This window comes from Macaca nemestrina, chromosome 7 (genome assembly GCF_043159975.1).
Source record: "Macaca nemestrina isolate mMacNem1 chromosome 7, mMacNem.hap1, whole genome shotgun sequence".
NCBI lineage: Eukaryota > Metazoa > Chordata > Mammalia > Primates > Cercopithecidae > Macaca > Macaca nemestrina.
Genome location: NC_092131.1, coordinates 50,038,391 through 50,053,967, shown reverse-complemented (window position 1 = coordinate 50,053,967; position 15,577 = coordinate 50,038,391). Strand labels below are relative to the sequence as shown.

The following is a 15,577-nucleotide window of genomic DNA, read 5'->3' as shown; positions in this document are numbered from 1 at the left end:
TAGCTTTTACTTTGGGGGCAAAGGCAAAGAGATGAAAGTGTTCTCTAATCCCTCAAGGAACAAGAATATGACATTTGCCAATGTGCGTTGTGTTTATGGAGACTTCTTTCAACTCTGTTTTTATTTTCATCATATGGAGGCATCCTGAGGTAACTGGGCAGTTATGGACCATCAAATGCGAAGTAAATGTTGTTAATGAGGAAACACAGCTTGCTTGTTCAAATACAACTTAGGATTTTCACAAGTTGTTTTCCTTTCTTCTATTCCTTTTTAAACAACCATGGGAAAATGTAGCTACAGAGAGGTAACAAAATACTATGCAAATTACAATTCTGATTTTGTATAAAAATAAAAGCATTTATTGCATATCATAAATGCATAGGGAAAAAAGATTAGAAAAGTACAGACCAAACTGTTACCAATGTTTATTATTGTTAACATGTTGGGTGGGACTGGAATAATTATTCTTAAGTTTTTCTGAATTTTCTCAGTTCTGCATATCATTGCCCCTGAGGCCCTCCAGAATCTGGCCTTGTGTTGATATGGCAACTATGGGAAACTTGCTTTATTTTTTGTATGCTAAGGAAGGTAAGTGGCTTGATGATTGCCCATAACAACTGTCAAAAGGCCACAGAAACCGTTCAGCACTGGGACACGGAGCTGCATTGCTTGATTCTGCAGGCTGCATATCCAAGACTAGATGTCATCCTCATACATACCAGCCCTGAGGAAACAGTTTCTTGGATTTGTTTTCAAGTAAAACAAGATACTGAGCTTTGTTCCCATGTCAAAGAATAAGAAACTCTCCTATTAGCCTTTACAAATCAAGACAGTCAAACAGATCTGAAGTAGTAACTCACATCTAGGGCTCAACCAAAGTAATCCCCTACAGGGATTAGAAGAATTTTCCCAAATGTTTACGTTTTATTAAATTCAAAGTTAGTTCATTGGCACCTACTATTAAAAGCAACAGCAAATGGCGAGGTGCAGTGGCTCATGCCTGTAATTCCAACAATTCAGGAGGCTGAGGCAGGATAGCTTGAGCCCAGGAGTTTGAGACCAGCCTGGGCAACATAATGAGACCTTGTCTCTACAAAAAAAAAAAAAAAAAAATAGCTGAGAGTGGTGATACACACCCGTAGTCCTAGCTACTCAAGAAGTTGAGGGGGAAGGATCACTTAAGCCCAAGAGTTTGAGGCTGCAGTAAGCTATGATTGCACCATTGCACTACAGCCTGAGCAACAGAGTAAGACCCTGTCTCTAAAAAAAGAAACAAGAAAAGTCACAGAAAATGACCACACACTTACACTTTGTAAAAATTAACGCTGCCTATGCATTTTTGGCAGGCTTGTAGGTTATTTTTCTCAGACCTAGATATGCTGGGATAATACAGGGTCAGCCCCTCCAGAAGGCAGAACACTAGACTCCATCATATCTAGAAGCCTCAAAAGTCCCATGACCCTAGTCAGCTTTAACTGTTGTCTTTTCCCTCATCTCTCCATCTAAGCAATCTGCAAATCCCACTGTCTACCCCTCCTGAACACCTCCAGAACCCATTCTCCTCTTCCAAGTTTGTTCCTGCAACCTTGGTCCAGGCCATGATTATCTCTCACTTACACTGCTACATCCACCTTGACCTTCACTGGTGTCTCTGACTCCAGACTTTAACCTTCCCAAACCAGTCTTCCTATTAACTCAGGCCTGATCATATCACTTCACAGCATAATATTTTTGCATGACTTCTCATTGCCCTCAAATAAAGTCCTCATTCCTTGACAGGACCTAGAGGACCCTTCACCCTCAGCCCTGTATTTCACATGGCATACCACCCTCAACCCCAACTCTCACTGCCCTAGAACACCTAGCGCCCCAGCCAGGCTAACTACTAGATCTCTCACCCCTGGCCTTTGCACGTGGTGTTTCCCTGGCTAGATCACATATCCCTTTCTCCCCTTTATCTGAATAACCCCACTCATCCTTCTGGCCTTAGGTTTGATGTTACCTGCTCTGGAGAAAAATCCCTGATCTTCTTGACCCAGTTAGATATTCCTTTTCTGGACCCCACAGTGTCTGTGACATGAAATTGCCCATTTCCTGTCTTCCCTACTAATCCATAAGTCCTTTCCAGTCATGGACTGTGTCTTGGCTCCCCCAACACTTAGCATATGACCTGACACATAAAAGGCATTCAATAAATACTGATTCAGTCAGAAGCAATATCAAGTGTTCTTGGTTTGCTGAAGATAGAATCTCTAGTCATCCTCAACCTCCTTGGCAAAGAACCAATCAAATCTTCGGGATCTGATTGGTTCAATCACAAAACCATTTCCTATTCTTCCTCCTCTCCTTTATCTCCTACATAAAGGGGGAAATAAAGGAAAATGACCACTGAAGCTTTGGTATCAAAATTCCTTTTTGGAAGACAACTTATAATTTCCTATTTTAGTCTGTCTGGTCATGAAGAAGTCTGAACTACACAAATGCTGTGGCCATGTCATGAGACATAAAATTAGAGAAATGATTCAAATGCTTTGGTCCCTTCCTTTATTTCGCTGCTAATTAGGAAGAGAATATTGAGATGGGCATGACATTGGTTAATAAAAAGCTCAGCTTCCTGAACTGATGCCAGGTTTATTCTGAGACTAGAGCAGATGATCTACCCACCTTAAAGGTAATAAAATAATCCAAGTGGGTACCCACTTTGCCTGACACTTTGCTTGCACTCTGTTCCTATACCCATAAACTTTGAGAAAAAAGATAACAGGATTTTCCCCCCACAGATAATTCTTCTGTTTCTACTCCTCAGTTCCTCCATCCTTAACCCACAAAAGGTTATACCTCTCAGCAACATCCATCTGAAGAATTTATACTCTATATTACAAATTATTGATGGTTATCACTTATATAAGTGATCTTTTCCTGCTGCTTCTAGAAAAGAGCAAGTAGGATATTTGCTTTACTAGGTGGACTATGTAAGTTTTTTTACATCAATTTATTTGTGCTTTTACACAAACTAGAACATGGGAGCAAATGATTTGTTTCTTTGTGCTTTTGCTGCTACTTACTGAGGGAATTCCTTCCTTCCTTCCTTCCTTCCTTCCTTCCTTCCTTCCTTCCTCCCTCCCTCCCTCCCTCCCTCCCTCCCTCCCTTCCTTCCTCCCTTCCTCCCTTCCTCCCTTCCTCCCTCCCTTCCTTCCTTCCTCCCTCCCTATCCCCTTCCCTTCCCTTCCTTTCCTCCCTCCCTCCCTCCCCTCCTTCCTTCCTTCCTTCCCTCCTTCCTTTCTCTCTTTATCCTATATGCACATGATAGAAATTTGGGTTAATTAATAGGGAGTTAGATATACCTATTACCCCAAATAGGACATTCCCAATGCATTTATATTACAGTGGCTTGCAAAATAAATGCTGGGGTTTTCTGCATGCAGAAATTAAGCAACAGGATTATGTTTCCAGCTATGTTAACTGCCAGTCTATAATGATCAGAGCAACATCTCTCTGCAGTTCATCTTCAGCTTATCAGTGTAGGAGTGCTACATGTGCACATGTAGGATTTTTATTAAGTCAGTACCATTATTTTGCTTTCAAATTATTTCCTGTTCCTAGAAGTTTATATTCAGTCATTTGAAGACTGTGCAATTAAAGAAGATATCTAACTGAGCGCTTAAGCTCATTTAAAGTAACCAAGCACCTTTCACCTCCTCATCCATCTTGGACTTCAATTCCCCACCCCCAGCAATGTTCATTCTAACTAATATGAGATAATTTTATTTGATGGAGAAGATGGAGGCAAAATGGATTCATGTAGCTTTATGGTCCCTTCTCCTGCTAATGATCTTCCTCATTTGTATTCTTCTCCTTGCTTTTCTCTATATTTTTTCAAGCATTGGTCCATTCCGAACTTTGGCATCCTCCAGCACTTGCTAACGTTTTATGCCATTTTTATATCTGCCTTGTATTATGATTTTCCTCCATCTTCTTCTACCATATTCTTTCCTAGTAACCATACCTTCACATACCCTAAAGGGAAGAGATTTTTTTTTTTTCCAGTTGTGTTCCTGCCTCTTCAAATTCCTCTGTGGTCATAAAAAAGCCTCTCTTGCCAAAATGTCATGTAGCTATAACCTTGCGCCAAATAGCACATCTTGTTTCCAAAAGCTGTTTTTTTGGCAGCTGGTAGGAACATGGATTATTCATATCCACAGAAATCACAATGCCTGTGGAGGATTTGATTCTTCTCCCCTAGGTTGTGGCTGTGATTGGAAATAAGGTGTCTCATTTGGGCTTCTGCAGGAAGAAGACACCTGGAGGCAGACACAGAAGGAAGAGCGAGGTATTCAGTACGCTCCACGCACTCTATATAATTTTCTGATACCAATATAAAATGTTTTGGCTTTTAACGTTTAGCCTTTGGGGGAAAAAAATCATAAAATGAAAAACCACTTTTAATTGACTCTTCAAAAATTACTTTAAATGTGTTCTAAAACTTGGCTTTAATATTTCTTTATACAGTTTTGACCTACGTTAAGAGATACAGGTACTTTAAGAAAGTGTTTCTGGAAAATTGTATTTGAGGCAGTTTATCAGCTGAAGCCATGGCTAAGGCATTGCTAAGGGAATCTGTTACCCTGGGATACTAATTAACTCCAAATATTGCATATAAATTAAGCTAGCAGCTACTGAAAGAAACAGCTTATGGGAAAGAAAAAACTAAAGAGGTTGGAAAGAAAAGCACTGTCTTTTCTAATTAGAGAAAAAGACATCAGGGGTATGGGAGAAACCCTTTTCTCTCCATCCCAGCCTTCTATTCTTTTTCTAGTAGCTTCCATCCTTTTCTCTTTCCTTTTGTTTTCCTTTCTCCTTTCTCCACAGCAGGTATGATTTATTGGTAGCATGACCAGGAAAAGTGTCTCTTCCCACAGGGGATTGCTCTCCTTGTCTCTTTTGTGTGTGTGTGTGTGTGTGTGTGTGTGAGAAGAACATTTAATGTGAGATCTACCCTATTAACAAAAATTTTTGTTTTGTTTTGCTTTTTGTTTTTGTTTTTGAGACGGAGTCTCACTTTGTTACCAGGCTGGAGTGCAGTGGCGCAATCCTGGCTCATGGCAAACTCCACCTCCCGGGTTCAAGGGATCCTCCTGCCTCAGCCTCCCAAGTAGCTGGGACTACAGGTGCACTACCACGCCCAGCTAATTTTTTGCATTTTTAGTAGAGATGGGGTTTCACCGTGTTAGCCAGGATGGTCTCCATCTCCTGATCTCATGATCTGCCTGCCTTGGCCTCCCAAAGTGCTGGGATTACAGGCGTGAGCCACCGCACCTGGCCCTCTTAACAAATTTTTAACTGCACAGTATGATATTGTTAACTATAGGCACTATGTTATATAGCAGAGCTCCAGAACTTATTCATCTTGCATAACTGAAACGTAGTTAATCAACATCTCCCCATCTTTAACTTTGCCCAGCCCCTAGCAAGCACCATTTTGCCTCTGCCCTTATGAGTTTGATTATTTTGGACACCTCAAATAAGTGCAATCATGCATTTGTCCTTTTGTCACTAGTTTATTTCACTCAGCATAATGTTCTCCATGTGTGTCCATATTGTCACAATAACAGGATTTCCTTATTTCCTATGGCTGAATAATATTCTACTGTATGTATATACCACATTTTCTTTATCCATTCATCTACTGATAGATATTTAGGTGTCTCCATATCTTGGCTATTGTGAATAATACTGCAATGAACACGGGAGTACAGATACTTCTGCGAGATCCTGATTTTTATTCTTTTGGATATATGCCCAGAAATGGGATAGTTGGATGATATGGCAGTTCTATTTTAATTTATTGAGGAATCTTCATACTGTTTTCCACAGCGGCTATCCATTTTACATTCCCACCCACAGTATACAAGGGTTCCAATTTCTCCACATCTTCAGAAACAATTGTTATATTTTGTTTTATTGAATAATAGCCATCCCAATAGGTGTGAGGTGGTATCTCATTGTGACTTTAAATGACCTTGTCTCTATCATAAAGAAATTGTTCTCTAGATAGATCTCTCCTAGCTGTGTTCTCAAGCTTGCTGGGGCACAAATACCCCAAGCTCCTTTCCTGGAGATTCTAACTCATCGGGTATGGGGTAAGGCCTTCAGATCGGTATGTTTCACAAGTGTCCCAGGTGATTCTTATGAGCCTACAAATTCTGGAAACACTGCCTCTCCCTCCGAGAAGAAGACCTAGTCCCTGCCCCTGCAGTGGGACACCGGCAGTTCTGGCTGGGTAAACTCAGTCCAGTAGGGACGGTGTTCACAACTGAAGCTGTAGGAATTGGCTCTCCTTTCCAAACAGCTTTATTTATTTCACTATTAAATGTTTTAAGCCTAGTTGTTAGAATAAAAAGTTGACTTTCTATTTTAATTTGCAAATATAAGCATACTTATCACTTATTTTGGGTAAACCTACAAGTGCCTGATTTACTACTTTTCATCTGGACCACTGTATAATCACTGGCCAGCACTTCCATCTGGTAGCAGCACCCCTAATCCCAGGTTTTGTTTAAAATATGATAACCTTTTCTGATCCTCTTAATAATCTAAGCCAAACACTGAAAATCATTATTCCATAGCCACCAGCAGCAAGGAAAACGGCCAAAATAAACATGTCATTTGTACCATCCACCGCCATCCACTCAATCCAGATGTTTAAATGGGTTTGTACAGAAATGTACTCTAAGTATATGCTTTTCCTTTAAGAAATCATGTTTCCCAAAAAGGATCACAGAGATATTGTGTTAAGCCAAAATTCACATACATGTCATCCTCACAGACCTCTGAGAAATGAAAATATGGGTCTATTATTTGGGAATTTATTATACTGCAATTTGAAAAGTAAACCTATTAGCCATGGTTTAGTTAAGACTATAGATTGAGTAGCCCAAGGCAATAATGGCCATTAGCATCACCCATGTGCTACTCAGTTAAGTGGCCTATTATGTATTCTCAACAAATAGTCTGTGAATAATACAAAGACAGTAATGCCACACCACGCTCACTTACTCCCAACCTTAGAAATACTTATAGCAAAGGGATGCTCTTAAGAAAAGGAAAACATCCCTTATGCAATATCAGGACGTCTCTACTCATGAAATTACAAATCACTTCTGAGTGCCATGGTTCTGAATTCTGTTTTTAAAATCTGACCTTGAGCGAATTTGCCAATTGCTAACTTCTATTGGACTGTACAGAGCTTTTCAGTTCTCTTGATCAATTTCACACATTTGCTTACATCTCTTGACAAAAAGAGTTAAAATTATTTGATGAAAACGTTCTTGCAAGCCAGCCATTTTTCAAAAACGGATTCTAGGAAGGTTTCTCTATTAGTTCCATAGAAGTGATACTTCAATTTATGACTGTAAAGGAAATAACTGAGATAGGGAAGGAAAGAACTTGTATGAGTAAGAGAGAAATTAGAAAGGCATCATTCATTTAACAAAGATGGAAACTCACATCAAATGTTCCTTGACCAAGCAGCTATTTCCTTAGAACCTTTGTTTTAAAGAAGGACTCTGAAATATCACTGCTTCCTCCAAAGTCCATGAAAAGGGTACTGAATTGAAGATAAGGGTGCATGGCTCTGGGTCCAAGTGGGTTCTCACGCTGATTCGCTTTAGGTACAACTTTGGAAAATCATTTCACTTCTCTGCTTCCGTTCCATCTTCAGTCAAATGGGAGAATAAAAACATATGTCCTACCTCACATAGTAGCTATGAGGAATAACTGCAATTTTTCTTGAACATAGTATACAAGTTCTAATAAACCCCAAGTTCTCCACAGTGACAGCACTATTAATAAATAACCTTTATTCTTCCATATGAGCCAAGTCTTTACCCCAAAACTCAACTAACTACAAGTCCTCAATTCCTAGATTCAAATAGCGCATTGCAGTATCCTATTTTGTATAGGGCAGGGAATTACATTCCAAGGGAGATGAGAAATGATCGAACATAGTTTAACATCCTCATAGCGGGGTGCCCTGAGAGAGGCTGGTTTCCCATGAGCTCTGTTGTGCACCAGGACTCTGGTCACTGGGCAGACAAATGATAGAATATCTATTTTTCTAATAAAGCCAAATAAGGACCAATGGTAGCCCACTTTTTCCATGGTGAAGACCACAGATGTGGAAATACAACACTCTGAATTAGTCACATTAGTAGCCACAGAAGCATAGAACCAAATGGCAGAGAGAAATGCTCTGAGAGCTTACCTACCCTCATCTCATTCTTGATTTCTTCCTCATTTCTTCTTGGCAAAATCAAATAGTACCACAAAAAGAATACCGCTTAATCATAAACATGTATGACTCTGCTGGACTCAGTCACACTATTTAAGACTGCAAGCACACATTAAGACTAAGAGTCAATTTAATGTATTATTTCTAGTGCATTTTTCCTCGCCAAGAATAAGAATAAAACAGAAGGTGAGAAATAATAAAACTAGGAGACTGAAGCACATAATGCAAAATACGTACAAATCTACATATAATCCTAATATGCTGAGAGAACTTCTTAATGAAAATGATTTCATTCTGAGTTGCTGCTAGTTTGATGCAAATGCAGTATGTACCATGGCCCACAAGCCCATGGTTTCATGTAGGTAGAGTATAATGATGAGAAGTTATTCTTTGTTAAGATTTATATCTCAAAGTCAAGCATGCCTTGGTGGCAACAATCATTATTCTCAATGCAGGTAATTCAAACCAAGGAAAAGACACTGTGGAAAAATACAAAATATTTACTCTGCCTAATGTAGCAACTCCTACTGAAAAACATATATGCTGCATATTTATGAGTTGTAGCCCACAGTTGTGGAAAATTCACTACAGAATAAAACCAAATACTGCATGATACATTTAGTATACAGCATGCCGTTTCTGCTCAGTACAAGAAAAATCTACTACGCAGCACCCAGCAGACACTAGGACTAACGGCCTGATAGCAGCAATGTGGCAGGTTGTTCTTTTTTTTTTTCTCCTCCAAAATAAAAATTAGAATAGTAGCATCGTTGAATATCCCAATTAAAACCCAGTCCAATTCAAAATTCATCTTCAGAGCTGTCGGCTAAGAGCATTACTCGATCTTGCATGCTGTTGAATTCTCTCTGCTAGAGAAAGAAAACAGAAAAGCATTAAACGCTTCCTGCTGCAGAGCAAAGGTGAGAAACAGGCCCCCTTTAAAAGACACGCTAACAAATGCAGCCGAGGCAGGAGCTACAGCAGCTCATCCAGACCACTGGGCACGTCAATACCGCTCGAGCATCATTAAACTCCGTGTGCTTTATTAAGTAAATTAGATAAGCAAAGAATGTTCTGAAACTGATTAGGTTTTGCTATTGTTGGTTCCATACCTTTCTTTTATGCCTTTTGAAACCATTTCTCCTTCGGCGATTCATAACCTTAATGCTGTAGAGGGCTCCCAAGATGAACAAGGCTCCAGCTATCCCAACCCCTACAGGCACCAGCATCCCAGACATGTAACCAGCCTGCAGAGAAAAGGAAACACACATTAGGATGCTAAACAGAGCACTGCCCTGGGTTTCTCATTTCTGCTGGATGGCAGCAGGCTTTTAGACACTTTGAATTATCCCGTCTGCTTTGTTATAAGATAAAACTCAACCTAAAATACAGTAACTTTTTAGGGAGAAGGCAACAGAGAGAGAGGTAGGCCTATTTTGGGGATATTTCAAATACATAGAAGCATAGAAATAAATCAACCAGACCTAGTGGCACTTCCAGCCACTAGCTTATGCACATTTGTCAACATCAGGTTCTGATGACAGAAATATAATTTGTATTAAAGATGGATGAAGTAAGCCTCTGAGAATGCCAGGACTACTAAAATGCTATAAATTGGAAATATCAGCCAGAGTCAGGCTTAAAGGAGGTCAAAGTGTCCTCTGAAATACTGTATTTGCTGGGGGGTAAAAAGAGGGCCTTGACAGTAGTGGTCCTCTCTTCTCCCTCTGTCTGTCTGTCTTAGCTGCATTACAGTAAGAGAAGAAAGATGAAAATGCTTGCGAGTAAAAGGGGAGGGCTTCTGAAAACAAGGAAGAAAAGGGCCTGCAAAGGCAAGGGGAGGAATGTTAGATGTTGGAGCAAAGGCAGAAAAGACAAGGACAAGGAGAGAGTGTGCACACAAAATGGATGGAGTGATTTCTGTGAATGGAATCTCCTTCCCAATAGACAAGACAAAGTTGGAGGGTGGGAGGGAATTCTGAATGTCCCATCCCCAAAGAAAGGAAGTGACAGAGAAGGACACAAAGATGACAACCAACAACACAATACCTCCAAAAGGTCCTGGAAGTGTCAAATTCATCTATGTCTCCAGTGTCTCCAAGGTGTCACTATGGATACTTTGGTCCTCAGAGAGCAGGATGATCCCTGGACTTGAGTAAGTACCTCAGGACCTACCCAAGCTTAGGGCAAGGCCATTGTACTCAGAGTACAATGATCCCTACACCTTGGTCAATAAGACTCCTATGGGCTAACAGGGTATGTACTAACCTACAGCCCTTTCATGGGGGAACACAGGTAATGGTTTACCTCCCAAGAAACCCCTCCTAGAAGCCTACCCATATAAAATACATAAACAATTAAAATTGTTCACAAGTCTATTCATTTATATGACTATATTTTAAATTTCTAATACAGCACAAACTGTTTTTAGTATTTTTCAAAGTGAGCCAAAAACAGAGCAGGACAGAGGATAAAAGTTTTCCTGAAAGTGCTGAAGTATGTAGGCTGTGATGTTTTCCCGACATTTCTAGCAGGACATCCAAGGAATACATCAGACCTTGTGAAACGGCAGCACCTTCCTCTTGTATTCAGCCAGCTCCCTCACTGTTTCTGCCTCCCAGAGTCTTAACTTAGGGCAAAATATGGAAATTTTTCCATTAATTTGAGAACAATACCACTGTTCCTCAGCATACTAAGTATTTTTCCCCAAGAAACAAAGCCTAGTCATTTTTCAATAAATTAATATGCTTTGTAGAAGCCCAAACTTTTTCTAAAGCTCTTCCAAATCTACTTAAGGCTCATAAAAACTCTGTAATTTTCCATGTGGGAAAATACTGAACAACAGCAAAGCATTGGTGCTCACACAAGAACTGTGAATTATTTTTAATTACCATTCCCAGTTTATGGAAACACATACATGCTAAAATATGATAACCTTTAAGCCCAGATGATTAGGCTTTTCATGCACAGTAACATTTGAACTTTTGGAAGGTCAATGTGATCAGCCTCTGTGGAGGTCTCCCCATACTCTGTAACTTAATCCCATGCCAACAACATTGGTATTCTCAAATATGTCACCATTTCCGCATTTCTCATTGACACACTTAAGTCTTTTACTTATGGAGCTTTATTTTTTCATATTGACATATATATTTGTAAATTGACATACAAAACTGTACGTACTCATCATGTACAACATGATGTTTTAAAGTATACTTTCATTGTGGAATGGTTAAATTTGGCTAGAGCTCTCAATTATGTAGATTTCACAAAAATTCAGTTACATCTCTCTTTTTTGTCTCCTCGATTTTTTTTTCTTTTTGGGGGGCATCTGCCTTGCTTTGAAATTACAAGTAAATTACAAGATGGGAGCAAAGCAACATACCATCTTAAGATGTAATTTAACTATTCTTCTTTCTAAACTGACTAAGGGAAAATAAGCTCTTCTGTTAGAATTGCTCATGGCTTGATTTCTTCAGCAATGAAAAGAAATAAGACAACATGCATACAGTTTTAAGTTATAAATTCTGCCTAATACTTTTTCTCTGTTCCAAATTATTGCATATACACGTGCCCCGAGGACACCCTGAGAAAGACACAATTGCACCAATGTATTATTCCAACTCAGAATGCATAACCTGAATCGAATCATGAGGAAACATCCAACAAACTGAAAGTATATTCTGTTTTTCAAAAAGACTATATTCTTTAACAATGTTCATGTCATAAAAGATAAACGATGGCTATAAAAATGTTACAAATTAAAGGAAATTACAGAAACATGACAACTAAATGTGTTACATAATCCTAGAGTGGATTCTTTAAGAGAGGAGAAAAAAATGCTCCTATAAAGGATATTTTGGGTTTGTTGAAAAAACTGAAATATGAATGCTAGATTCCATGAAAGTATTATATCGATATTGAATATACTCCAACTAATAACTGCACAAAGATCTGCTTAAAATATACCCTCATTCTTAGGAAATATACACTGAAGTATATAAGGGTAAACAGGCCACAACACATGCAACTCATCCTTAAATAGTTCAGGAAAAAAGAGGAGAACGTGGCAGCAAATGATAAAGCACATGGGGTAAAATGCGAACAACACGCGCATCCAGGTAAAGGTGTAGGAATGTTCTTTGTACCATTCTTACTCTTGTATCTCATCTGTAAATTTTAAATTATTTCCAAATAAAGTTTTAAATTTTAAAGTAAATTATAAGTCAAAATATTGCTAAATATACTTGTTTTTGTTAGGCTTTGAAGTTTTGTTTGTTTGAAGTCAATGAGAAAGGTATCCTTCCTTCTTAGGATGACATATTTGTTCAGAACCTCTGTCATCAAGAAAGCCGATAGGAAACCAAATGATATGCTTTACTGCCTAAAATCTGCAGAACTGAGACAGCATCCTTACGATTTCTGTGCAATGGTTGTTCTCAAACTCCAGCATGCATCAGGATCACCTGCGAGACTTGCTAAAATGCAGACTGTTGGGCCCCATTCCCAGAGTTCCTGGGAGGTAGGTCTACGGTGGAGTCTGAGAATTTGCATATCCAACAAGCTCCAGGTGATGCTGATGCTGCTGGTCCAGACCATACATTGAGAATTGCTGCTATAAAGTATAGTCTAGGCCATTCATTTTCTGGATGGTTTCCTTAAGCTAGAAGAAATATATTGGTTTTATTGATGTAACAACAGGCCTGGTCTTTATTACACAATTAAAATTGTTACGCATCTTCAGTTTTGAAAAGCAATTTAGATGCTGAAAAGATACACTAATGAGTAGCCAAGTTAAAACTTGCCTAACAAGGATCACCGACTTGAACACTTAGCCAAGAGGACAATTAATGATGGAATTAATACAGGAACTGTCCTTCAATATCCGTTCTTTTCTTCTTCTATAGTAAAAGAGCCTCCAATTTGGGAGTGGGCACAAAATCAAGATGACTTCTTGCCTACTGGGAAGCTGGGTACAACCATTGGTAAGTTTCACCAAGAACATGATATGTCAGTGGCATAAGAAAATTTCAAGATATGTTCTATAAAAGGGGAGCAGAGCCCTTATTCTTCCCTTTAAGAATGACAGAGTGCTTTTATTCTCCCTTTTAAAAAGAAAGGGGTATCATCAGCCTCCCCTTTTTCCTCCTTCCTCTGGCTAGAATATGCACATAGCTAAGTCAGAAGTGCCATCCAGGATCATGAGGTGACCGTGGGGATGAAGGTCACAAATCGTGGAGTATCAAATAGAAGAAGCTTGGGCCCCTGTCACTGCGTCACTCCCCACTAACCTGTGACTATCTCAAACTTAAAAACAGGAGACAATAGGGGCCAGGCACAGTAGCTCATGCCTGTAATCCCAGCACTTTGGGAGGCTGAGGTGAGCAGGTCAGATAAGGCCAGGAGTTCAAAACCAACCTGGCCAACATGGTGAAACCTTGTCTCTACTAAAAATACAAAAATTAACTGGGCATAGTGGTACATGTCTGTAATCCCAGCTACTCAGGAGGCTGAGGCATGAGAATCACTTGAACCTGGGAGGTGGAAGTTGCAGTGAGCCAAGATCACTGCACTCCAGCCTAGGTGACAGAGCTAGACTCTGCCAAAAAAAAAAAAAAAAAAAAAAAAAAAAGAGAGAGAGAGAGATAACAAACTTCTATCTTGGCTAAGCTATTGTCATTGGGAGTGGGGGTGGATTTTCTGTCATTCACAGCTGATCTTAATCTTAATATAGAAAGACTAAACTACAATAACAAAAGGAACAATTCAGAACTTTTGAAAACACCACCCTTTCTACAATCCAGCTAACCAACAGAGACTCAGTACTGAAACAATTAAATGAAGCTAACCTGACAGAGTGTCCTGGCTTGCCTGAAGAGCCAGGTTAGGCATGTAGTTTAGTTTTCAGTTCTAAGGGATTCTGTGACTTTCATCAAAGAGACAACAGCTTCGTACTCAAATAGTTTCTGAAGATAATGACTAACAAGACTTTAATAGATGACGGAGGGATAGATGGATGAACGGATGGATGGACAAATAGACAAATAGAGAGTGAGGAAGATATATGTGTGTAAGATCTATGTACACGTATCTTCTCAAACTTCAGCATGCACCAGGATCACCTGTAAGACTTGTTAAAGGAAGATATATGTACATATGTGTGTATATACATATAAAATATACATATCAAATTAGCATGTAATTGCTCAAGCATGGACGAAGGCAGGGAATATGGGGAAGATTTAAATGAGTCCCTCCAAGAGTCAAAGATGAAGAGATAGGCATACATGACAGTCACCACTGGAATCCAAAATTTGCTTCCTACAATTTTTTAATTAAAATATACTGAAAAAAAATACTACAGAAGAAAGTGATGAGAAAGCTTGAAAAACTTCAAAATAAGCCAGAAAACTAGGGGTCACACACAAAATTATTTCTCTTGATAAAAAGGAGCAAGAAAAAGGTACCAAGATTTTGAGACAAGGTAAGAATAAAGGGTTCATAGGAATAAAAATAGACAGCCTTTCTCTAAAGCTGCACAGATTATTTTAAGGGAATGGTAAAGCTATACATACATGCAGATAAGAAATTTAACAATACCAAATTTCAAAACAGGTTACCCGACAAAATTTATTTTCTTAAGACTTTTTTTTTTTGGGGGGGTCTCTTTGTTAAATAACTCAGGATACTTTCTATGGAAACAATGATATATGAATTCCTAGGTTAACGTAACAAATCCTGTTTAATTTTCATTGCATCATATTTTTCCCTGAAAAATAACAGGAAACACTACCTATGTAAATATATCCAGTTCTAAACTTTCGAAGTTTTCTTCCCCTCCAGTGTTTCTCAGTCCATCTGATCGCAGCCCACCTCTCCTCACAATTGGACCCATTACAAACACCAAAACAGCCTCCATTGACCTCAACAGGCTTAAAATTTTTCAATGTCACTTTTAATTTATATGAACATAAAATAGTCTCATTCTCAAACATTATCTGTGCTAAATTTTACTTAGAAACAGAAATAATAAGGAGAATTAATACAATTATATAAATTTATTTGCAATTGAATGTATTCTTTAATATTAAGCTGTAGTAAAATAATATTAATAATTCAAATATGAGGGAAATTGACTGCAGGTAATAAAAAAGATATGGAATGCCATCAATAGAAATATATTGAGACTGGTGAACTGAAGGTAACTCAGTATCTGACCACTGAAAAGATTTCCATTTAGCCGAAATCCCAATGAAATCTGAGCTGGGCTGTAATAATGGGATCCGA

At 38.8% G+C, this 15,577-nt stretch overlaps 1 protein-coding gene across 1 annotated transcript in view; it reads right to left on the bottom strand.

Annotated features, from left to right (window-relative positions):
- Window positions 1–3,255: 3,255 nt before the first annotated feature.
- ARMH4 (armadillo like helical domain containing 4) overlaps window positions 3,256–15,577 on the bottom strand; it is a 158,984-nt gene continuing 146,662 nt past the window's right edge. Inside the window, exons 8-9 of the mRNA XM_071100109.1 lie at window positions 9,403–9,537; window positions 3,256–9,159 (exon numbers count right to left, since the gene is read on the bottom strand). Of these exons, the coding sequence (XP_070956210.1) occupies window positions 9,091–9,159; window positions 9,403–9,537 (204 nt within the window). The 3' untranslated portion in view covers window positions 3,256–9,090. The remainder of the gene's footprint in view (window positions 9,160–9,402; window positions 9,538–15,577) is intronic.